We start from the raw sequence: 25582 nt of genomic DNA, 5'->3' as shown, positions 1-25582 counted from the left end.
TTAATTAATTTCTAGCAGAGAAGTCACAAAATGAAGGTCTCCTTTACTCTCACTCTTCTCCTTACAATGATGAAAATGTTAACTAAGACAACAGGTATCCTACCCTCACAGACACCTGAGTATTCCAGAGATCCATATTTCAGTACAGTCATCAACACTCAAGACCTACCAGGGAAGAGGAAAATGAAAATAGAACTGCGTAAAACAAACAAACAAACAAACATTTATCTATAATCTTCAATTTATCTATACAGATAAAAGCTACCCGAAGAACACATACATTCTACTACATTTAAAGGCACTAAAAAGTATTATGTTTATGTTCTAAGAGGGGAGAAGTGAGCACCTCTGGATTTGGAAAATAGCTTAGAAATCTGGTAGAAATGCAGATACAACTCCTCAAACCACAGAAATGTAGCAGTGCCACACATCCTACGTAGCACCTAAATTTACTAAGAAAAGGCTGGAGAGTTCTCCATGAGTAGTTAACACCTAATGAGATAATGGTGCAATTGGTTTCTGAAGGGAGATCGGGTCTCTTTTCTGACTTTTCAACTACTGAAGTTATTTTCACAAGGAACAAAATGCGATCATGTAAAAAGATAAAATATGCTTATCAACTACAGCTGGTAACCAAATTTAAACCAAGGTCAAAGCTTTAGAGCACTCATCCCTAAATTAAGGTTGCAACATTAATTTACAATCTCATTACACTATGTCTGCCTGAGGAAGGAACTGGGCTTTTTCTTGATATAAAGAATTATAACCCTCCACCTTTAGCTTTCACTAGGGAAAAAAAAAAAAAAAAAGAAGAAAATTCACAGCAGAACTTAAATTGAAATGAAAAGACCACATGAAGATAAAATGTTCAGTAGCTGAGGGGAAGAAAAAACAATCTCCATTAAAGGTAAAAGTTTAATATTTAAGATCAATCTAATATCCTATGAAGAATCTACTTTCTCCCTAGTTCAGAGAATGCAGATGTTTAAATAATGATCCTCCTAGTCTAAATATCACACTTACATTCAGACAAATTACTAACAGTTTAGTGTAAAGAAAGATGACAAAACTGATAGACCTAACTACAGAGCACTGAGGCCAAAAGAGTCTTGTGGTATCAAAGAAGGTAACAAACATTTTCAATTATGGCTAATTAATGCAAAATCTTCTAAGTCCATTATTCATTGCTTCATTATAATTTCATTTTTTATACAGCATTTTGAAGTGATACAAGTTGCAAATCTGGTTCTGGACTTTGCTACTCCCTCCTTACTTTACTGCAGCTTCCTTTCCCAATTCATTGTTGAATTAAGGCATTCTATTTACTATGCCCTGTCCCATACATGGCAACACCTCTCCCCATCCTGCAGCCCTTTCTTGAAAATAAAGGGCTGCAAGTTCTTTCCTGAATAATGAACTTTCCTGAATAATGATTGTTTTTATTTAGCTTTTATAATAAGAAGAATCTTACTCAAAATTTCCCTTACAAAAATACTTACCCCTTAGTGCCACTCAATTACAGGTTTGCCTGAGTTACTACTGATCCAAGATTACTACCTTGGGTCTTAAGACTTTAATCCTTCTAGAAAATTATTTGGTCACTTCTTAAGATTCCAAAAAAAATTTTTAAAGAACAAATTGAAACAAACTCCTTCCTCCTAAGATTTCAAATGACCAAGTTAGTTGGTACCTAACTCTTTCCTTGACAGCTGTATGCAGCAGTAATACTGTTATATAAACCAAACCCACCAGACACTCAATTAAGCTTCTATAAGATCCTTAGTAAGTCAGTCTCTTAATAAAAATTACTTTGCCTATTCCAAAGGCACGATCTTACTAGATACAGGCATTTCTTCTTCGAGTGACAATAATGTAGCTTGATTTTCAACTCATGGTATCTGTTAATCAGAGAAGATTGTAAGAGAGCTAGGCCCGAGCCCCTCAACTGCTGACATCTAGCACACCTAAGAATAATGGAAAGAGTGTGAGCATCTACTAATTTGTGTCCAACAGGGGATAAAGGAGGAAATAGTAAGAATGTGCTAATAGTGCTGGAGGGCTTCCCTGGTGGCGCAGTGGTTGCGAATCCGCCTGCCAATGCAGGGGACACGGGTTCAAGCCCTGGTCCGGGAAGATCCCACATGCCGCGGAGCAACTAAGCCCGTGCGCCACAACTACTGAGCCTGCGCTCTAGAGCCCGCGAGCCACAGCTGCTGAGTCCGTGTGCCACAACTACTGAAGCCCACGCGCCTAGAGCCCGTGCTCCGCAACAAGAGAAGCCACCGCAGTGAGAAGCCCGCGCACCGCAACGAAGAGTAGCCCCCGGTCACCGCAACCAGAGAAAAGCCCGCGCACAGCAGCGAAGACCCAACACAGCCAAAAATAAATTAAAAAAAAAAAAAAAAAATGCTGGAAAATTAAAGCTGTTATTCTCATGCAGAGAGATCATCAAATGGTGCATCTAGTCAGATATGTACATACTGTATAACTATAGTCTTTTCATTATAGAATCCTATTATTTAAATTCCTGTAGGAAAAATAACTATTACTATTACTATCAATAAAGCTCTCTGGCTCCTAAACCATTCTTTCCTATTGAAATAATTGCTTTTATAATTTCATTTTTAAAATATAATTTGATTTTGATAACTAAAGGTTTCTTAGGAACAAAGCTGCCACGTGACAGTCAAGCAGAACCAAGAACTCAAATGGGAATGTACTCTACATTCATACCCACCTGCAGGACCAGACGTTGTTTCAGGAGATGACGTATTCTGAGTTGCCTTTTCATTCCTCTGGTTTGGTGTAGAAATTATAAGTCTTTCTTGTCCCCTGACACTTATTTCTGTTTTGTTACCAATTCCCTTCAAAATAAGGCAAATTAAAAAATAGGTGATTACCAGGCAAATGGCATCATTGGTTTATAAAGATGCCTTAAGACCATCATAATGTGCTTGGATTTTATATGGTCTTTGATTGCAGTTAATTTATTATCTTAGCCATTATCAGAACAATTTTATTAAGTCATCAGGATTTATTCTAAAATGTACAATGAGACTATGTGGGGAAAAAAACCTGTTTTCTAAGTCCAGATGGTGAATATCACTAAAAAAGAAACCTGTATCATCTAATTTTCTGTCAAAACCAAAATATTTTCTGGTTTGAATAGTCTCTCCCTTTACCCATATCACAGTAAGAGAACTATAGTCATTTTCATGTGGTAAAGTGCCCTACTACAGATAAAAGTATCAACACATCTTTGAAAGACAAGGATATCCTTAGATTACAGAAGTATGACGAAAATGTGCACCCCATAAGCAATTTGGAGCAGAGAGAAGGCAGGGGCAATTACAGTTCTGTCTCATTTTAGGTATTTTTAATGCAGTGAAATAAAGGAGTGATTTATAAATATAGTATACGTATTTTTAATGCAGTGAAATAAAGGAGTGATTTATGAATACAGTATATGTATTTTTAAAGCTTTCATTTTTAAAAGGTCAGTTTTATCTCAAATTTGATTTAAATAGCACTCTTTGAGTCGGGGGTGGGGGGGGGGGGTGACAAAGTTTGATTTGTGCATCCAAAAGCAGATAAAAACCAGCTCCAAGAATGAAGCCAATCTGCATTCGAAAAAGATGCAAAGTATTTACTTGCTAGTCAAAGCTGTCAACAGAACCGAGTGGGGACCGTGACTTAAGCTTTCCCAAGGAGCTTCGCCTTACTGAAATCAGTTGAACCGATAGGCAGAAACAGGTTAACAGAGGACCCTTATGCTCTTCTTTAGGAAAATATACCACTGATGAGGCGTACCTATATTTAATTATTTTAATGTGCATATGACAACGTTAGGAAATAAGCACAGAATTCTTTAAAAATAGCACACATCCATGAGGTGCCACTAAATTTGGATTCACAAGCCCACAGTTGTGGTGTCGGCTGGGAGGGTAGTGAAGAGGTACACGGAATAGAAATTACAAATGTTGTAAAAGAGTTTTAAAGTCTTCAAGCTAAAGTATAAGTGCCCTAAATGGAGGCCCAGGGCTGTCTGAGGGAGACATTCCGTTTGAAGAGGCTACTTTCACCCCGTTACACAAGCTGTCACCACAGTTCATTGTGACAGAACAAACACGGTTCTGGTATTTCTCTAAAATGTATTAGCTATCCCAGGTCAACATTGCTTGTGCAACCAAACAAAATTGCTGGTGCAACCAAACAGAGCAACAGGTATAATGATTACAATGGTTAATTCAGATAACTGACAGAAATGATTTAATAAGAAGCATACTTTGCAACTAAGAAAAACTAACCACACAAACCAGAAACAGGCAAAGTGCCCAGTTTTTTCCCATGATTTTAGGGAGCTCAGTTCAATTTTGGCTGCACAGCTCAAGATTAATCTAGTACAGATGGGGATATTACAAAAGAGAGAAAAAAAGAAGAAGAAAAACAAAGCTTTTATGCCTATGTCTTTTTTGCCCCCATCTTAAACAGAGTAAACTGACTGTACATTTCAAGTGCAGTGAATACGAAGGGTATTCAAATTATGACCTTGTGCTGTTTGCGGTTTCTTTAAATGCCAAGGTTGACCACTTACTAGATACCTAGGTTCCCCCAAAAAACCCATGAAAAAAGGAGGTACCTTCGTTGAATAGACAAACTGATCGATAAATTTCCCATCTCCTGTAGCATTCTGAAGAGCAAACACTTGTTCAATTTTCACAACTGGAGACATGTTACACTTCTGCAAATCCAGGCTCCCTTTGTGCATTGTGATGGAAGCTGGTAAGGATTTCCTCGCAGCTGCCGTTTTCCAGGCTACTTTAACGGGAGGTGGTTCGTCCTCTTCCACGCTCGTGTGCCGCCTCTGGCTGTGTCTCCGAATTTCAGTACCTGATAGTGAGGAGGCCGCCTCGCCTGCACTGGTCTGTTCTGGCTGAGTATTCAGCACTGATCTTGGCCTTCGGGTTTTTTTAACTTCGGCTTTGGAGGCAACATTCTTTTTTGCTTGGGATAAAGCCTCCTCAGGCTGTTTATCAATGTAGATAAAAGTATACTGTTCGATTCTTTCCTCCCGGGTCATTTTCAACGCTTTCTCTGCGTGGGCAATGCCGATATCCCACTGAGCACGTTCTCTCTGAGGCCGGGGTTTCCGAATCTGTAAAGAAAGATACAGGCATCATGGAACATGCTTTAATCTAACAGGGACCGTTAAACCAACACGTATTTCCCATGTGGTCTTATCATCTTTCCAGGTATGCATAAACATCTTCAGGGTCTTCAGTCAAACAAGCGAAATGTTCTAACTCCATGACTTTGATGAATCGAGGACATGCAGGTCCACTCTTTTACAGTAAACCCTTCTTTGTCGCCCACTCTGCTGGACGAGCCCCTCCAAGAGGGAGTCGTCCTCCTCATGTCACATTCCTAAAAAGCTGGCAATGATGATGGCAAAGAGAAGAAAGATTACAGAAAGGATTACTTTCAGGGGCCAATAAAACACTAACATTAAAGACGACACCGTAAAGCTCAGGGGTGCCACACAGACCACAGCAAAGCTAAGTAAGTGGCACAGAGCCAGCATTTGGAGCTGAGCGGCCAGCCTGTGCCAGAATGCAAACAGGGGCAGAATGCAGAGAAAGGAGAGCCCCGAGGAACACGTGGAAGTTGATACGACACAAGAAAACAGGATCGTATGAGAGGAAAAATAAACCTGCATCACAGTTTCCATAGTCCTGATCAGAAGACTTCGGATTGGCAAAACAGGTAAGAAAATTTTGAATAAAGGTATGTGAGATGAGCAAAGCAATTAGGAATTATCCAGGGGGTTAGACTGAGGTAGCCAGAAATTAGCTAATGAAACAAGGAGACGGTACAGTATATGTCAAACACTGTTATTTAAATCTGTGAAGTGTTAAGTTTGATAAAAGTAACCAAAATCCTCTGTGGAAATATTTAGCTTAGAGTGAAAATATGACAAATTTCTGAATCACCTGAGGCCCACACTAAATTAGTTGAATTTAAAAATCTCGACCAGACAGATTATCAAGAGTTCATGTCAAAATTCTAGTATGTCCACCACCACAACAAACATCTTCGGTTCCATCACTAGTGTGACCTTGGCTGAACCCGCTACTTAAGCTTTCTGTGCCTCAATTTCTTCATCTGCAGAAATAGGAATAATAGTATCTACCTCACCGAAGTTGTAATGAAGATTAAATGGATTAATACATATATAAAATGCTTAAAACAGTGCCTGTCTCAGAGTAAGTACTAAATATTTTTAAAACCTTACTTTCATAAAACAATTTTGCTAAATAAGAATACAGGGGAATTAGGGGAAAATGCTGAAATAGGAAAAAGCATAAAAATCTGACAAAATCCACATTTCACTAGCATCTACTAGACTATGTACATTTGAATTCAATTCAAAATAGAATCCAAAATTGTATTAAGCAGATAAAGTTTTCAATAGGACTATAATGTTGTTTATATGACATATAAAATTTATTGACACACTTACAATGAATTATTAAAATTGAACTTGGAGGACTAAAATAAATCATTCTAATTGCTTGAATTCAAGTATGAAAAGCTCTACTAAATTATTAAGTCCTTTAAAGTCCACATTCAATTGACCATGTTCCTATGTCATCAGTCACCTTCTGTTTCTCAGAGTGATTGCTGGCTTGTCTGGTCGCCTCGGCCAGCAGTTCTTCATACTGTTTGTGACCTTTGTACTCTCGGACCCGCTTTTCGTGAACCCACGCCCTCTCTGGCTGGTTGCTAAAAAATTGGACGTGATACTCCCGGGCACCTGTAAGTAAAAATTCTTATTAGCTATTTCAGAGCATAAGCTGCCACATATACTTTGCCAAAAATGTGGACCTAAGCCAGGTTCCCTAGTTTACTCCTATTAAAACATGTAATTTTTGGATTGCCCAAAGATGTAATCCAACATCTACCAATAACACAACTAATCGTTACTGTAAAAATCACCCCAAACGATTAAACTTAGTACAGCAAGTTTTAAGAGAAAAAAAAAAATCAGAAATTCTGCTAATTGTCAGATTTGTTACCTTGGTTACACAATTTATTTTTACTGGCCTCAAACCTTTTTACAAACAAATCTGGGCATAAATAAATAATTTTTCCTTCAAAAAGATGTATAACATATTTTCTTGGACTTTTAAAAGCCAAGTGCTGGTCAAACTGCTTTTCTAATGACATAAAAGTGTGGCGCACAGACCTGGGGGTGGTGAGCGCAGGACAGGCTACTGAGACTCTGCCAGGGATCCTGCAAGGTCAAAACCATCTTCACAATAATACCAAGATGTTGTCTTTTTCATGATGTTGACATTTGCACTTAATACGGCAAAAGCAGTGGTGGGTCAGACTGCCGGCATCTCAGCACAAATAAAGGCAGTGATCACACCAAATTATACTAGTGCCGTGTCCTTCACAGCCATACGCTGGCAGTTAACAAACAAACAAACAAAAAAGCCAGTTCTACTTAATGTCCTTGATGAAGCAGTAAAGATTACTTTGACTAAATCTCAACCCTTGAACACAGGTCTTTCTAATATTCCTTGTGACGAGATGGGAAGGGTGCATAAAGCAATTCTGCGTGCTGCAGGTATGAAGATTGCCCTGAGGGAAAGTACTGTGATTGAACTGCAAGGTGAACTGGCCACTTCTTCATGGAACATGACTAAGAGAAAAACTATGGTTATTTGAACTTGAGAATTTGGCAGGTATTTTCTCAAAAATGAACAAGCAAGTTTGTCACTTCAAGGAAAACAGCTGATAGTATTTGTTGCCAATAATAAAATTTGATCTTCCAAGAAAAATCAAAATATTGGAAAACTAGTATCTGCCCCACGAGTCTTCCAACTTCCAAATAATCTAAGAATTTTCTGATGAAGTAGGTGGTGACAACAAATGTGATTTTAAAAATATCTATAAAGGAATGTGTCAACATTTGGAAGATATGCATGCAATATATTTTAAATGGCCAATGTATGATGTTACAAAGTCATGAAAGGCAAACGACCCATTCAAAGTGCAAGACAGAAACCAAGTACAAAAAGTTTATTGACAGGATTTCAGATTCCATATTGCAACTACCCCACCACTTGCTGAGTTCTGGGGCAATATCAAAGAAATATACCCACAATTATCTGAAAAGGCTATCATTAAAATACTCTTCCTTTTTCCAACTACACATCTGTGTGAGGCCAGATTATCTTCATTTTCTTCAACCAAAACAACAAACCATAACAGACTGAATGTAGAAGCAGATACGAGAATCTAGTGTCTTCAGTTAAGCCAGTCATTAAAGAGATTTGCAAAAATGTAAAAACACCATTCTTCTCAATTTTTTTGCTTGAGAAAATACTTTTCATAAAAACAGAACATACAGTAGCTTTTTAAAAATGAATTGGTAAATACTTAAAAATTTTCTCAGCTTTAATTTCTAAATTAACATAAACAGTAACAGATATAGCCTATGTAAACAAAAGCATTTAGAGTCCTCAAATTTTAAGAGTAAAAGGGGTTCTGGGACCAAAACACCTGAGAACCACTGCTCTCTGGCAGTGCTACTCTGAGAGTGTGGTTCCCAGGGCAAGCCAGTCTGCCACGAAACAAGCAGAGAAGGTAAGAGTGAGCATTTAGATACTATGATAATTTGATATTGCGTGACATCGAGGCCCATGATCAGGGATCCTGTACCGTGTATTTTTTTTTTGGAAGGGGAGGCCTTTCATTTCCCTAATAGTTAATTTTATCGTATTTTACAGAAGCATCGGTCCATGGTGGACTGGAAAATTTTTTTAAAAGAGCAAAAAACTAGTCCTTTACCAATAACAGTTTGAAAAACACCACTGTAAAGAAAATGTCTCAGGTCAATAGAGAAATGTGAAAACTGGTCCTCTTGGGGAATCCAAGATAAGGCAGGTACAGAGAGAAGGACAACCAGCAGATCCTGACAGAAAGTATGGGTATCAGCGTAAACTCAACTGAATGAGTTACAGGAAAAGGATTATATCTTGGATTTGAAATTTTTAAATTTTATTAGACATTAACAGGAGATTACTTAAGGAATTATTTTTAAACCAAATTAAAATTTCATATGTAAAATAGCCTGTGAGAAAAGAGAAACATACACAACTTGGTTTTCCATATCATCTAATCTGAGAAGAGCCAAGCATAAATTTGATTGTAATCAGTCAAAGAAGGTTTATTAAAAGTCCAAGGGTTTTGGAGGACAAGAACAAAAATATAGCCTCAACTAATAGGTAGGTTTGGAGGACAGCGTGGTGGGTACAAGCAGTAGGGTTACAAGAACACAGGACAGGTGAAAGCGTCGCTTCTCGTTTTGTCCCGAGGCTGCGGGGCTCGTTTCTGGCACCAAGGCGCAAAGGGCCTCCCCGAATCTTTCCGCCGATTATAACAAATCCCTGGCTGAAGGCTACTCTGATTCTGCTGGGATGACGACTGAGTTCTCACAACGCCTGAACAATAAGATTCGAGAGCTTCTTCAGCGAATGGAGAGAAACCTGAAGTCAGCAGACCCTCGGGATAGCACTGTTTACACTGGCTGGGCAGGTATTGCTGTGCTTTACTTACACCTCTAGGATGTGTTTGGGGACCCCACCTACCTACAGATGGCACATGGCTATGTAAAGCAAAGTCTGAACTGTCTGACCAAGCATTCCATCACCTTCCTTTGCAGGGATAGGGGCCCCCTGGCAGTGGCCGCTGTGGTGCATCACAAGATGAACAATGAACGAGAAGCGGGCAGAAGACTGCATCACCCGGCTAATTCACCTAAATAAGACTGATCCCCATATGCTCCAAATGAAATGCTCTATGGTCGAATGGGCTACATCTATGCTCTTCTCTTTGTGAAGAAGAACTCTGGAGTGGAAAAGATTCCTCAAAGCCATATTCAGCAGATTTGTGAAACAGTCTTAACCTCTGGAGAAGACCTAGCTAGAAAGACTCCACTGGCGTATGAATGGCACCAAGAATACCACGTCGGGGCTGCTCGTGGCCTGGCAGGAATTTATTACCACCTGAGGCAGCCCAGCCTTCAAGTGAGCCATGGGAAGTTACACAGTTTGGTCAAGCCCAGTGGAGACTACGTCTGCCAGCTGAAATTCCCTTCCGGCAACTACCCTCCTCGTGTGGACGATACTCGGGATATGCTAGTCCACTGGTGCCACGGTTCTCCTGGGGTAATCTACATGCTCATTCAGGCCTATAAGGTGTTCAAAGAGGAACAGTCTCTCAGTGATGCCTATCCGTGTGCTGATGTGATCTGGCAGTGTGGCTCGCTGAAGAAGGGGTACGGGCTGTGCCACGGCGCTGCAGGGAATGCCTACGGCCTTCCTGTCGCTGCACAACCTCACGCAGGACGCGAAGTACCTGTACAGGGCCTGTAAATTCGCTGAATGCCGCTTAGATTATGGAGAACACGGACGCAGAACACCAGACACCCCCTTCTCCCTCTTTGAAGGAATGGCTGGAACAATTCATTTCTTGGCTGACCTCCTAGCGCCCACAAAAGCCAGGTTCCCTGCATTTGAACTGTAAAAGGAAAGTCCCCCCACTGCAACTCACTGCATGAGCCTCTCTATACATCAAACCCGGGCTAAAGCAACAATAGAGTCAAACTGTGTACTTGATTTAGTTGATTTTTTTTTTTTTCAGAATATGTCTTTAGTTCAGTTCCTTTTTATGATTTACTTTTATTTTAAAATATCCAGGGAAATCTTAATTAACTTCAGTTTCTCCTAAAGGGAGGGTAGGTGATACGTACAGTATTTTGAGGGCATATATGCATTTATTTCAGAACTTGGAAGCAGTCGTATTCTTACTCAAGCTTATGAATATAACCATCTGTTACAGTTCTAAAAATGTTTAAAAGAAACTAAATGTAGATAAATACATGCTTATCACTGGATATTGACATCCACCTCTTCCCTTTAGTATTCTTTTTATGACACTTTTATGACTTTGCTTTTCTCTAAGTGGCTGATTATGAAATGGGACAAAAATATAACTATATGCTTCCAGGACAAAAACTGAAAGAGTTGCCAACTGGGCTAGGGACCTAAACCCAATTTTTCAGATTCACAATGCTTAAACTAGTAGATAAACATACTTTCAAATTTGCCTCTTTTTGTTAGTAGAGCATCTAGGCTCTACAATCCAACATCCTTATCAAAAACTTCTGAAATGTGATGGTCGTTATATGAAAATTCTGATTTGAAGGTTATTTCTAGATAAGCCTACAAAAAGTTTGTTTTCTCCAAATAAGCTAGTATGTTTTGGAACTATTTATGTAAATTTGTTTCTTCTTTGGAATAAGTGTAAGATCAGGAAATGAGATTTCTGTGTGTAAATATATTATGATTGAGTCCACCCTTTCTGACTGACCTTCTGAACTTTGATTTGTGTTTTACTTACTTTGCAATGACGATGCTTTATAAAGCGTTGGTTGCTGGGAACAAGCCACGAGATATTTTCCTTCCTATCTGTCTAGATGTTGATCTTTTCACTAAATAGTAGAGCATTCTACTTGTTTAAAAAGGGGGAGGGGTGCTATATTGCAAAATCGCTAAGCTTTTGACAGGAATGCTGGTTCCTGAGAAGGTATTATCCAGTGATTATTCTTAGAACAAATGGCTTTTGTCTCTTTGCATACCCTAGGCTTTAACACTCATCCATTTCTGAGCCCTAAGGATCGGGTATTGATATGGTAGGTGAAGAATCCTGGTGCTTCAAATTCTGTACAGATGTTTTGACTCATCAGCTCCCATTCCTCCTTCTTCCACTGATGACTTTCCCAGGCTTGTTTGTCTTTTCTATGTATTTTGACTGATTTTGAAACATTTTGCAGCTTTTAAGAAAACAGGCTCTAAAAATTTTAAATGTGCCTATTTCACGGCTCTCTCGGTCACAAAAACATGCTATTTTTATTGGAATTGTGAACCAAATCCCCACTGAGTACATGTTGGTTCCTGTGGATAGCAATCCCCTACTATTTTCCATTTAGCACCAAAATAGCTAATATTATTGGCAATTGCCTGACCCTTTAAAGGCTACTGACAGTAGGATCTAAAACACAGCCCACTGCTCGGTTCCCAGGATTAGCTTATTCCTCTGTGACTCATGCTAGCTGGGGACAACCTTGTGCCTCTCAGATGTGAAGCACTGCTGGCAAGCTCTGTGCAAGCCGTGCCTTTCTCGTGAACGTGTCACATGAACAGTGTCAGCGTCCACAGGAAAGCGAATCTGCCTTTGGATGGGTGTCCAGCTTGAAAGAACAGACCCCATTTGGTTTAGTTAAATGTCTTACTATACTGTTCCTGCACTTTTAGCTACTATAGTTACTAACCAAGGGAAAAATAACAAAACACTTTCTCTTAACTGGAGGAGACTGATACAGTGCTTCACTAAACACCTTAATTAATTTAACCCCAGGAAGACATCAAGGCAGGGAGAAGAACACTTTGAATAAGATTCTTATTCCTATTTGGACTGCTGTTTAGCTACTGCCATCCATTAACAAATTTATCAATACAAACACAATCCAGTTTTCACTTTTTTCTTTAGCTTTTTAAGTGATTAAACTAGTAAGATTTTATATTTGTGCCATTGTTTGTTTTATTTATGTTTAAGAGCTCAGAAAGTTTGATAGGATTTTAAACAGGCAAAGGCTATAAAACTCAGACTAATACCCTAACACCATGGTAGAAACTGAAACTTTTACATGAAGTTTCTTAGTTTTGAAAGGAAGAGGCATCATTTCAGTTCTATTTCTGTCACATCATTTTTCCCTCAGATATTCTTCTTTTTGTTAGAAAACGAAACAAAACGAAAAAATGCACAAAACTGCTCCCCAGAAAACTGAGTACCTTTTATCTCCATGTAAAGACTAGGTAGTGAAACCTTAAAACCTTGTCAAGCAGTATTCATTTATCCTGTCATGTGCTTCTATGAACCTCACGATCAGTTATTTACATCAATCCTATTGGTCCCATCAAGAAGTCAGTCTTTAATCCTTAGAGTCATTTGACCCTCTTTTCATCTTTGATGTCACTTCCAATTATTTGGAATCAAAAGCCTTCACGGTAGGTAGAGTTTTAGGTAAAAGTGGCCATTTTCTCTGTTATTACAACTTCCCGGCATAACTTAATTGAGAGGTATACTTTGCTCATAAGTCCTCAGGTTAATTTGTGTCTGATCTTATAATGCCCTGCCTTCTCTTGACTGAGCTTGAAATACAAAACGTGAAGAGTAAACACTTATTCATCTACTCCCTTGGCTACTTGAATTCACCTATAATCCTTTGTTATTCATACTCAATTCTGACTTCACTGCTGCTCCCCCTAAATAGGTCAGAGCACCCCACTTCTGTATTGTTAAACTGTAGAAGAACTGTTTCTCTCCTACAGGTACAAATCAAAGTGGAATATTCAGGGATCCTACGCCAATGTTATATAGCCATTTATTGGAAAGGGCTGGAATTGTATGTTTTTCTATGTTCCGTAAAGGATTTGACTTAACTGGCTCTCAATGAAATTTTATTAGGACTATAAAAAAAAGAACATAGGACATAATCTGTTTCCAAAAGTCAGAGTTACTTATTTAGAACCAAACAGATAATCCCAAAAGACTTTGAATTATAGTTAAAAACATGAAAACAAAAACTCACAGATAACATAATCTCATTTTAATCTTTATTTTCAACTTCTTCCTCCATTAAATCACTTACTACAGATGAAACAAATCAATTTGTCTCTTTGTCGGCACTTTGTTTCCTGCTGGCTGGAAAACTATAAAAAAGAGTGAAATAAAAACCCAGAGACCTGGGCTTCCCTGGTGGCGCAGTGGTTGAGAATCTGCCTGCTAATGCAGGGGACACGGGTTCGAGCTCTGGTCTGGGAAGATCCCACATGCCACGGAGCGGCTAGGCCCGTGAGCCACAACTACTGAGCCTGTGCGTCTGGAGCCTGTGCTCTGCAACAAGAGAGGCCACGACAGTGAGAGGCCCGCGCACTGCGATGAAGAGTGGCCCCCGCTTGCCGCAACTGGAGAAAGCCCTAGCACAGAAACGAAGACCCAACATAGCAACCAATCAATCAATAAAAATAAATAAATAAATCTTAAAAGCAGAAACCTACCACTAAAAAAAAAAAAAAAAAACCCAAAGACCTGACAGATGGAGAAACAAGCACATCTGTCTCTGAATAATGAGCTAAATTTCCAATAGAAAAATGTGGAGGAAACATTTTTATATAACAAAAATAATATAGGTAAAACTGTCCGGTTTTAAATTTTTAAAAATATATTGGGATTAAAAGTTACAATAGGTATAATGTGATACCATTTAAAACTCTCAGTTAAAAATCTTTATTTTCATATCCATTAATTACAATATGCAAAGAGAAAAAGAATTACTCCCAAACTCTTTTTCTCTTTTCTCTCTCTCTCTTTTTTTTTTTGGCCGCACCTCGAGGCTTGTGGGATCTTAGTTCCCCCACCAGGGATTGAACCTTGGTCCCCCAGCAGTGAGAGCACAGAGTCCTAACCACTGGACTGTCAGGGAATTCCCCGAATTACTCCCAAACTCTTAATAGTTGTTACGTATCTGGAGGATGAGACTATAGGCAACTTTGCCTTCTGAACATATATACTGTATTGTCATAAGCAGAAAGAGCATTTCATTTTTAACTTTTACACTTAAAATGAGATCTAAACAATGAAATACAACAAAATAGACATGTGATCCAAACATCTTTCAACGTGCTCTTCAAAGAATTATATCTGTAAGTGTGAAAACCGTTAAATACGTTTTCCAATGCTGAGAATCTGACTAATAACAATACTGACTAATTACAGTATGGAAACCATTGATTACTATATAAAATTCAAGACAAATTTTACAAAGCAGTTTAGATAATAAGCAACACAAAATGTTTCACAGGTATCATGTGTGGAACATAATCAACAAAATCAAGTTTTATACTGTGTTTCTGGTTTTTAGAAAAACTGTCAAAAAACTACGTCATTTAAAACTGCACTGCACAGCCATGCAATGAAATATTATTTGGCAATAAAAAGAGACAAACTACTGATACATGCCACAACACAGATGAACCTCTAAACATGATGCTAAGTTAAAGAAACCAGACATAAAAGGCCACATATTATATGATTAGATTTATATGAAATGTCCAGAAAAGGCAAATCTATAGAGGCAAAAAGTAACTAGTGGCTTCTTAGGGCTGGGGAGCGGAGTGGGGAATGGGAAGTGACTCCTAATGGATGCGGGATTTCTTTTTTGGGCTGATGAAAGAAGTGATAAAGTTAGATTGTGGTAATGGTCACACAACTCTGGAAACGTACTAAACATCATTAAATTGCAGGCTTTAAAAAAGGGTGAATTTTATGGCATGTAAATCATATCTCAAGAAGGCTATTATTTTAAAAACTACTGCAGGAAAGAGAAAATTTAAAATATTATCAGCATGTACATTTTTCAAACAAACCTAAATTCTCAGATTTCGGTTTCCTCAACAATACAAACAAAATCAGTTTTTCCAGCACTAAAGTAGGGAGGACCAGACCAGATTAATTCGTAAAATAAATTTAAATACCTCCTTTGGAATACAAGATGAAGCACAGATTATGCTTTCATTTGTATCCCAGAAAAAAGCTGAAATTAGTAAGTTTTCATACAGTAATTAAATGTGAAATTCTTTATATAATCTCAAAAGGATGCTTTCCTAAGGGGACAGAACTGAAGAGCCACAACTCTCACGTGATATAATATCTTAGAGTGCTCTGGAGGCCCAGATAGGGACGTGTATTGTTTTATGTAAGAAGGCTTGTCCCTTTCTTCTCCCATTCAAGAATCATAGATTATTAAATGTGCAAGGTACTCAAGAGATTAACAGTCCAACAGCCCTACTATATAAATGAAGGGGCTAGGACTGCCTCCCCCAGTCTCTGTAAATTATGAGTAGGGGAATTCAATTACTTTCCTTTTATTATACAGTAGTAGTTAAGAGTGAAGGTTAGGGACTAAGATTTCTTTGAGACTCTGTTTACAGATCCAAAACGTAAGGATAATAGTACCTACTTCATAGTGTCGCTGCTATGAGGACTGCTTAAGAAAATATACAAGAGAATTGTTTGTTTTTTAATTTATTTTTTGGCCACGCCATGCAGCACGTGGGGTCTTAGCTGCCCAACCACGGATCCAACCCATGCCCCCCGCGTTGGAAGCGTGGAGTCTTAACCATTGGACCGCCAGGGAAGTCCTACAAGAGAATTGTTTAACACTGTGCCTTGCACAGGAGTGGACATTCAACAATGTTGGGTTTTTTTTTTAAACTTCTGCCCCATTGATACTTCTAGTCACCCCAACCTTTAATCAGCAGATTATAGTGACAAGATGATTGCCTTCTGTATCTGGGTGGATTTCTTGCTGGGTAGCACAAGAGTTACAAATATGGCGATCCCGTCACAAATCTGACTTGCCAGACACTTTTTCTCCTCATAACAGTGAACAGGGACCAAGATAGAAAGTTTAAAATGAGAGAAAAAGAAATAGGTGCAAAGTTGTCACAGACAATAAGGGACTCGACAAGTGAGTTCGCAAAGCAAATATCCAGAAATAAATTCCAAACTCCAACCTTCCTCTGGCTACTAAGCAAGTCCATTCCAAATGCTAGACCCTCAGGAATCTATTCTACAGGTTTTGGTCAAACTCTGGAAAAGGAGTAAAGTTAGAATACATGTTTTCTTAACATTTATTAACATTCCTAAGGTAGGATTCTATGCCATGTAGCTGGCTTCAAACCATACTTCTATTTCATATTGAATTTATAAGGATGTCCCAGTAAATTTACAGATTCAAAAATGGAGTAAAAAAATTTTTTTTAATTAAAAACAAACAAACCACCCACCCCCCAAAAAAAACAAACAAAAAAAAGGGAAAGAAGGAGGAAAAAGGCATCTTCCAAAATTTATCAGGATGAAAAGCACTTGTCTGAGTAAAAAAATTACTACCCACAGGAGTCAAAGATGAAATAAAAATGTTCAAAGAAAGCTTGGCCCAAATGTCTACTACGCTCATACACGACATCTCATTACATATAGGTCTGCTTGCTTTTGGAGGTTTTTTAAAAAAAGAAGTGTGAAAGAAATTAGAAAACAAACATAGGGTGTTCTAAGGGAAAAAAAGGACCATGTCAGCTGTAGAGGCTCTCTGCCAGTTAAGATGACCGTAATTATTTCACTGTTCATTAAAAACTGATACTGATATGTGTTTGGGTGCCAGATTACATTATCACGTATGTATTATATTCATAAACAACATTTTAGATCCACTTTTTTGCCACAACTTTTTACTAATGTCCATTTATGCCTTTTCTTACCTCTTGTGTTAATTTTGGTGTGAACCTCGAGTTGGGGATCACTTGAAACCATACAAGGCCACCAAGGATACGTTCCCACCTTAGACCAAACAAGATCGCCAACCTGGAACTTAACACCAGCGGACACTTCTGTTGTTGGAACAGAAGGTAACATCGGCTGAACCTGTAGGAAAAGGTCATAAAAAACTTCACTCATACTTTTCTCTGATGCCTGCTATCCGTATCTAGCAAAAGGGAAGAAGAGAGGAGGAAGATAAGCCCCACCCCAAACACTGAAAAGAGGACTGATGGTTTCTGTTGCCAAATTATTGATAAGGCATCTCAGAAATTCACATCTATTAAAAAGTGGTCATAGTTTTGAAAAGGAAAATAATTTGCTAAAAATATCTACCTTTTAAACCAGCTCCAAGATTTATTTCAGTATAACTTCTGAAGTAATAATACACGCTATGTGTGTTCTAATTTAATCACTCTGCTTCCACCTTCTCACACCATGTTTGGTTAGACAGTATTCACTAAAGCCACTCACCGGGAGCTCCTCTTTCAGTACTGGATCTTCTCTTGGTTTTTCTGATACAGTGTCAACCCTCTCATTTGGTCTCTAGGTGAAAAGAATAAAATGGCAGCAAACCAAAGAACAGTGACACACACAAAGAGTCAAAGAAAACTAAACAGCAAAGGGAAAAAAGGACATTTATTAGCTGAATAATGTAAGGAGGAAAAATACAACTTACATAGTACGTGATGCTGTGTCTTAACATCCATTGTCCATTCTACACCACAGCTATAGCTCCCATTTCTTACTTTATCACTTTTAAAACTTAATTTCTTAATTTGTTAATTTTCATTTTTTTTTTTTAACTTATCAGAGTGCAGAAAAATGGGCACTCTGAGATTGCTAGTAAGATGTAACTTGGAATTCTTCTAGAGAGCAGTTTGGCAGTATGTATGAAAAGCCTTAAATTTTCACACTCTGACCCAGCAAATCCACTTCTAAAAGTGTATACTGAAAAAGCACTGATATATACACATACTGATAGATACACACAAAGATATGCACACCAGTGCTATTTTTAAGAGCAAATATTAGAATTAGACATTAGTCTAGATGTCCAAAAGTACAGAATTCGTTAAATAAACTGTAGTACAACTAGATAGTGGAATAATATAAATTTTTAAATGACACGGAAAAATAACAATATAATGTTATTTGAAAACAGCAAATTGAAAAGCAGTTTGTATAGTGTGATTCCGATCTTGGAAAAATAATTTCTTATGTGTACAGAAAAAAAAGACTAGAAGGATACCACCAGGTGATGGAATAAGTGATTTTCATGGATGTGCTTGTCTATATTTGTCAAATTGCTTATAATAAACATCACATTACTTTTCTAATCATAAAACCCACAAATACGTTATTTAAAAATTGATTTCTACAATCCTTTGAGGAGGCAATTTCGAGGTATCTATCCAAATTCAAAATATGTACACTCTTCAATTTAACAATTATATTTTAGGAACCTATCCTACAGAAATACACAAAGTGAGAAAATCTAAGCAGAGGGATGGCAACTACAACATTATTTCATGTCAGTAATCCACATCTATCAAAATCTTCCTACTTTTTATTTTAAAATAGCCTGTATAAGCCTTGAAAAATATGTGATACATGGTACAGTAAGTTGATAAGAGTAGTTATCTTTGAGGAACGATATTAGGGAAGCGGTGAGGGAAGATTTATACTTGTATATTATTTGTGTTTTCTGTAAAAAGCAAATTACTTTTGTAATTTAAAAGGTTTAAAAACTTTTCTTGTCAAAGAACAGAATTTAGTTTAGATGGCTTAAAAAAAGAGAAATATATCCATTAACTTAGCTCTCATTCCACTTAAAAAGTATGGCTAATTCTAGAAGTTACTTAAAATCCTCATTCAATTAATTCAAGCAGTTTAAGACGCTGCTGTAAAAACAAAGTTTTATTAAATAAAAGAGACTGTAAAAATGGTAAGGAAATGATAAGCCAGACTCATATGCCAAACCCCAAGTATCATTCATTCATTCAGCAGTGCCTACGACTTTCCAGGCACTGTTCGAGAAGTTGGGTATACAATGTTGTAACAGACAGATAGGATCCCTGATCTCAAAGAGCTCACAGTTGGGTAGAAGAGACAGACATTAAACAAACACAAACATACACTCATACAACGTAAATGTAAACAGAGAAATAATGGTGTGTCGGTATGTAGCTATGATATGAAGGTCAGGAAAGGCCTCTCTGAGAAAGTATAATCTGAATCAAAAGAGGAGGAGTTAGTCTAGTAAAAAGTGGGGGAAAGACCATGCCAGAGAGGAGTGGCCATGTGTGAAGTCCCTGAGGTTAAACAAAGGTAGAAACTTCAAAAAAGCCATTACAACGGACTTAACTGCCCCAAGGAAGAGAGAGGTTACAAGATGAGAGTGGAGAGAAGGCTACATCACCAGGGCCTTGTAAGCCACATTTAAGTGTTTTTATCCTAAGTGCACCGAAAGCCTCTGCAGAGGATTAGGTAGAGAAGTAATACGCGGCCAATTTCTGTTTTAAAAGGATCATGTTAGCTGTTACATGGAGAATATTTTGGAAGGGAGCAAGAGGGGAAGCAGAATGTCTAATTAGGAGGCTACTGAAAATATTGGAAATAGCCCAAGTGAAAGAAGTAGTGGCAGCTGTTGGTGGGCACTAAATTAGCTCTGTCAGATGTGTCTGTGGTGGCACCATGACTAGCTAATCCAACAGGACACGCTCACTGAGCAAGGAAAGAAAAATCTATGTTCAAATGGGAATTTTTGTCCTGATCTCTGGTGTAATGAGGCAGTTTAAAAATACGGTCCACATTTGCGTAGGCCCGTCCGGCAGCTTCATTTCAGTCCACAAACGTAGCTTTAAGCCTTCACCTCAGCTTCTCATTCTCAAGCTACAGCAGGAGGACAGGACCACCTGGGGAAGCACATATGGAGCCAAGAAAGCAAGTCCTCCTCCTCGGCACATTCAATCTTCTGATGCCGGGGTGTTAGGGACCTCTGTAACTCTGAGGGCAGATAGATACGGAGTGACCCATCTTTGCCAAACGACAGAACCCTACTGTTTTAAGAACTGGTCTGAAGCTCAGTAATATTTTTCCCTTTCTGGATTAAAGACAGGATTTCCTCCAAAGCCTTTTTATTATTCAAATGTCTTACCTCTTTTTTGATTTTTTTTGTTTGTTCCATATTGTTCACATTTCCTGCAGGCTGGCTTGAAACACTGTTAAAATCACTTTCAAAGAACTGAGATTTTTTTACACAGTCATTTTAAAGGCAAGAAATGGAAAGGGAGAAAAAGAGGCCCAAGAAGATTTATTCTAAGCTTTCAAGACTATAAAAATAAAACACGAAAAAAAAGTCAAATTAGGATGCTGCAGTGATAGAAAGGGAATATACATGGTAAAATGTGCTAATGCGTGAACAAAACAGTAATACTTACTAGGCATTTAGAGGCCTATGACTTGAGCTCAAAAGAAAGGTAAAGAGAGAGAACACAGTATCACAAATACCAATTAAGAAGGGGAGTTTTTAAGATGAAATGGTCAAGGGAAGCCAAATGCTTAGGAGTCAAGAAAAAGAAGGAGTCAGAAATTGCCAACAGATAAAATACTGCTGGGTACAGAATCCGTTTTCCTTCAGTTGTTCAAAGGATAAGCTTAAAAGAGATTAAAATCAAATAGGGACTGAAGATACCTTTTTTGGTACTAGTAGTGCTGCTTCAGAAAGAGAAAGCATCAGAGAAAAGGTGACAGTGAGTGAGCTCCCCATAGTGTTCGAGTCATCTTAATTTTAAATGAGGGCTTCCCTGGTGGCGCAGTGGTTAAGAGTCCGCCTGCCAACGCAGGGGACATGGGTTCAAGCCCTGGTCCGGGAAGATCCCACATGCCGTGGAGCAACTAAGCCCATGCGCCACAACTACTGAGCCAGTGCTCAAGAGCCCGGAAGCCACAATTACTGAGCCTGCGTGCTACAACTACTGAAGCCCACGCACCACAACAAGAGAAGCCACTGCAATGAGAAGCCTGTGCACCTGAACAAAGAGTAGCCCCCCACTCGCCGCACCTAGAGAAAGCCCGAGTGCAGCAAGGAAGACCCAAAGCAGCCAAAAATAAATTAAACAAAAAAATTAGGGGGAATTCCCTGGCGGTCCAGTGGTTAGGACTCGGTGCTTTCACTGCTGAGGGCCCACCAGGTTCAATCCCTGGCCGGGGAACTAAGATCCCACAAGCCGTGTGGTGTAGACAAAAAAAAAAAAAATTGGTCTTTTTAAAATTAAAACCCAAGAGATTTATCAGGATGAATAATAATACTCATCAAATCTGGCAGAATTCCAAATCCTTAACAGTTTTCAAAACATTAAGTAATATCATATTCTCTAAAAGAACCAAAAACTTATGTCATCATTTAAGGTAGAAAGAAAAATGTAAAGTCAGTAAATTGTTCGTGCATTTTTCTTTTACTTTCTGAATAACTTTGTACGAGTTCGCAATGCATATGAACGGTTTCTAAGAATTTTAAGACCTAACACTCTGAGGCTGGAGAACCAAATATAACCTCTAACTTAGTGCTAATGGGACGGAACCAGCCGTCTGGCTTTTTATAAGTGAAAATGGCAAGCTAAGAGTTAATGAGACTGGCCTTAGTGGATAAGCCCACCAAGGTGCTGGTGGAAGACCAATGTTTGAATAGGGCCTACACTCACATGCCTGAGGCATTACACCTGCCAAGGGGGAAGAAATGCAGAAACATTTCCACATGTTTCTAATTTGGTGGGAGAGAAAACAGCTAAAGCAGCTTTACAAAATATACAATTTCAGTAGTGATCTCAGGTCTCCTGCTGCCTAGATGTTTGGACACATTTTCATTGTCGAGAAGATATACTTAGGTTGTTCCAAAGAACAGCCACTCTTTAGAAGGCCAAACAGCTCAGAATCGGGAGGAAATACTTGTAGATCAAGTATGAAGAAAAAAGGAAAGAAAAAAGCAGCGAAATCTTGAAGTGTATTATTTTAGATGAGATTTTGTCTGCTTTGTCTGTCTCAAAAAAGAACCTATGAGCGAGCTTTTAAGGAAGAAATCTATATCTGTATCTATATATCTGTAGCTATAGCTGTATCTATCTATATATCTGCAAACCCAGCTAGAGGACCATCATCCCAGGCACACAGTTCTCATTATGCTTCCCTCAAGCATCTGGGGGAGGGGAGCCGTCCCGTGGTGTGGGCCAACTCTTACGTGGGCTTCTTTCCCTTCTACGCCGGCTACAATGCTGAACACCAAGGGCGTCACCCCCAGTGACAACCAGGAGGCACAAGGGCGTCAAAAATTAAAGCACTTGAAAACAACTGTCCTGAAGAAAGCAAAAGAGATGTTGCTCAAGTTAAGAAAACCCCATTAAACACACACACAGTTACAAAAAACAGGCTGGTTTGTGCACATCCCTTGTCCGCATGGCTTAGCAGAGACACAGCGCCAACGACAAGCAGGGCCTTTGGGGGCTCCAGCCCGAAGTTCTGCTGTCAGAACGGAGCATCACTTTTATGGCACCACCTCTGAAGCTTGTAACTGCCTCCCATGTGTGACAGAAGTTTAATTAGTCAGATTCAACTAACGAGAGCTTAGCTTTTCACCACAGTTCTTTGAAGGAAAAAAACCCTGGATTTCCCCCCAAAACTCAACTTTCAGGCTATGGTCTATGGTAACATGTAGTGCAATCGATGCCACTTACCACACCTATACCTTCAGTCAAAGTGACATTCCTTCACCCCAAGATACTGTAAGATCCTAAATAATGAAATATTAAGTTATGCCCCACATGATTTACTAAAAAAGAAAATGAACTAAAACTCTTAAGTTACATCTAACCATTCTAATTCCTGGATATAACAGTTAACTGAAGGTTTAAGTGATATAAACGGCCAGACAGAGCAGACATCCAACAGACAGAATTGGCTTTAAAATCTCACTGAAAAGTGACTACTAGAAATATCACATCACTGCACTGAATTTTTTTCCTAGATTCCAATAAAACGAAGAGTGGATACGAAAAATGAAGAGACTATCTTCTCCTGCCTCTGCTTCCAGCCCTATTTCTATTGTGACATATTTTAAACGATATATTTTAATATTTTTACCAATAAAGGCAAGAAGTCTAGCCTAATAAATAAAATTGGATATTCTCCTATTTGCCAGATTCTCTAGAGCAAAAGCAAGACGGGCCAGCAAGATGGTTCTTAGGACCTAAGCCAAAACCAAATGCAGGTTTTATGCATTTTCGTGATTGCTAAGGGTCATAGTGCATCACATGTCTTTTCACTGCAGGTCCATGAAAGAACTGCTACAGTGGACGTCTCTGGAGAGTAAAAAGTTAACTTCTCTCCTTCCACTGATTCATTCATTTAATAAACAGTATAAGATACTACGTGAGCTAAGTTCTGTGGGGGGCATTTAATAAATGACATAAGAAATTCAAAGGTATTCCAGAAACCACTTAGTTTCAAAGCCTTCATTTTATAGCTGCAGAACTAAGATGGCAGAACTGCTAGTGTCGCGATTACTCTTTATCTCATCACCCAGTTTTATTTTCTTCATAGCACCTACCACTATCTAAACTTAGACGCATTTACGTAGGTATGTGTGTATTTTCTGCCTCTTCTTACCAGAATATTAGCACCCTGAAAGTAGGCATCTTTACTTTTCATTCACTGCCCGACTTTCAATTCTTAGAAAAGCGTCTAGCACACATTAGGTACTCAGTTGATATTTGTTAAATGAGTAAATAAGAAAACTATAGAAAAATGAGAAAAACATACTGAAATATCACACTGAGACTTGTGAAAGCCTAGAACCAGTGTGACCTTTACTCCAGAAAAACATCATATTTGAGTTGTGTGAAGTAGTGGAACCCAGCTACCAAGGAAAAGGTGAGTTGGTAAGATGTAAACATTTCTTTGAACAGAAGATGATAAATTAACTTATTCAGGCATAGCAGATAGAAAAGCAAACAACTGTCACAAAAATTCATAGACATTCACTTCCTCCCAAATCAATGTCTGGGGACATCTTCAAGTAATACCATGTATTAGAATACTAACTAAAAACTCTTCATTCAAGCTAGCATTGATTTGTTACATACCTTTCTTATTAAGAAAACTAATACTGAAACCTCAGAGATGTTAAAAAAAATTTAGCGGCATGCATCTTAAGTTACCACTAAAGAACGACTTTTATAAAACCTCTACCTGAAGAGTTAGTGAATATGTATGAATACTAACTCTGATTTTAATAAAAAGAGTTCCTTTACTTACTTCAGGTTATTCTGTGGCAAACACACTAGTAATGAGGGTTAAATCTAAGCTCTACTGGCAAAAGTTGGTCTGGAACAATGGAAAACCAATATCATTAACCATCTTTCTCTGCCTTTCCTCTTCATCTTCAGAAACCAGGAGTTTTTTTTGTTTGTTTTTTTTAACATCTTTATTGGAGTATAATTGCTTTACAGTGCTGTGTTAGTTTCTGCTGTGTAACAAAGTGAATCAGCTATATGCATACATATTTTCCCACATCCCTTCCCTCTTGCGTCTCCCTCCCACCCTCCTAGGTGGTCGCAAAGCACCAAGCTGATCTCCCTGTGCCATGCAGCTGCTTCCCACTAGCTAGCTATTTTACATTTGGTAGTGTATATATGTCCATGCCACTCTCTCACTTCGTCCCAGCTTACCCTTACCCCTCCCCGTGTCCTCAAGTCCATTCTCTACATCTGCGTCTTTATTCCCGTCCTGCCCCTAGGTTCTCCATAACTTTTTTTTTTTTTAAGATTCCATATATATGTGTTAGCATACGGTATTTGTTTTTCTCTTTCTGACTTACTTCACTCTGTATGACACACTCTAGGTCCATACAGCTCACTATAAATAACTCAATTTCGCAGAAACCAGTTTATTACAAGCAAAATTAAGTGAGGCTATTAAACAAAGAAACATAGGAGGCAAGATTTTTAGTGTCACATGTTTCTAAAATATTTCTTTACTCTGATGATGTCCATTCATTTATTCAACAAATATTTACTTA

The 25582-nt window shown here is 38.4% G+C and overlaps 1 protein-coding gene and 1 pseudogene across 4 annotated transcripts in view; one reads left to right on the top strand and one right to left on the bottom strand.

The window, feature by feature from the left end:
* The window catches only part of NSD3 (nuclear receptor binding SET domain protein 3), a 103940-nt gene that overhangs the window by 43338 nt on the left and 35020 nt on the right, over window positions 1–25582 (bottom strand). For all 4 annotated transcript variants that reach the window (XM_068531897.1, XM_068531898.1, XM_068531899.1 and 1 more), the window contains exons 3-7: window positions 17983–18054; window positions 17454–17616; window positions 6660–6814; window positions 4640–5155; window positions 2738–2864 (exon numbers count right to left, since the gene is read on the bottom strand). In XM_068531897.1, coding sequence (XP_068387998.1) covers window positions 2738–2864; window positions 4640–5155; window positions 6660–6814; window positions 17454–17616; window positions 17983–18054 — 1033 coding nt within the window. The remainder of the gene's footprint in view (window positions 1–2737; window positions 2865–4639; window positions 5156–6659; window positions 6815–17453; window positions 17617–17982; window positions 18055–25582) is intronic.
* On the top strand, window positions 7597–10596 carry LOC137756094 (glutathione S-transferase LANCL1-like; annotated as a pseudogene).

This window comes from Eschrichtius robustus, chromosome 21 (genome assembly GCF_028021215.1).
Source record: "Eschrichtius robustus isolate mEscRob2 chromosome 21, mEscRob2.pri, whole genome shotgun sequence".
Lineage (NCBI taxonomy): Eukaryota > Metazoa > Chordata > Mammalia > Artiodactyla > Eschrichtiidae > Eschrichtius > Eschrichtius robustus.
The sequence above is the reverse complement of the archived record's forward strand: the minus strand, read 5'-3'. Positions and strand labels throughout refer to the sequence as shown.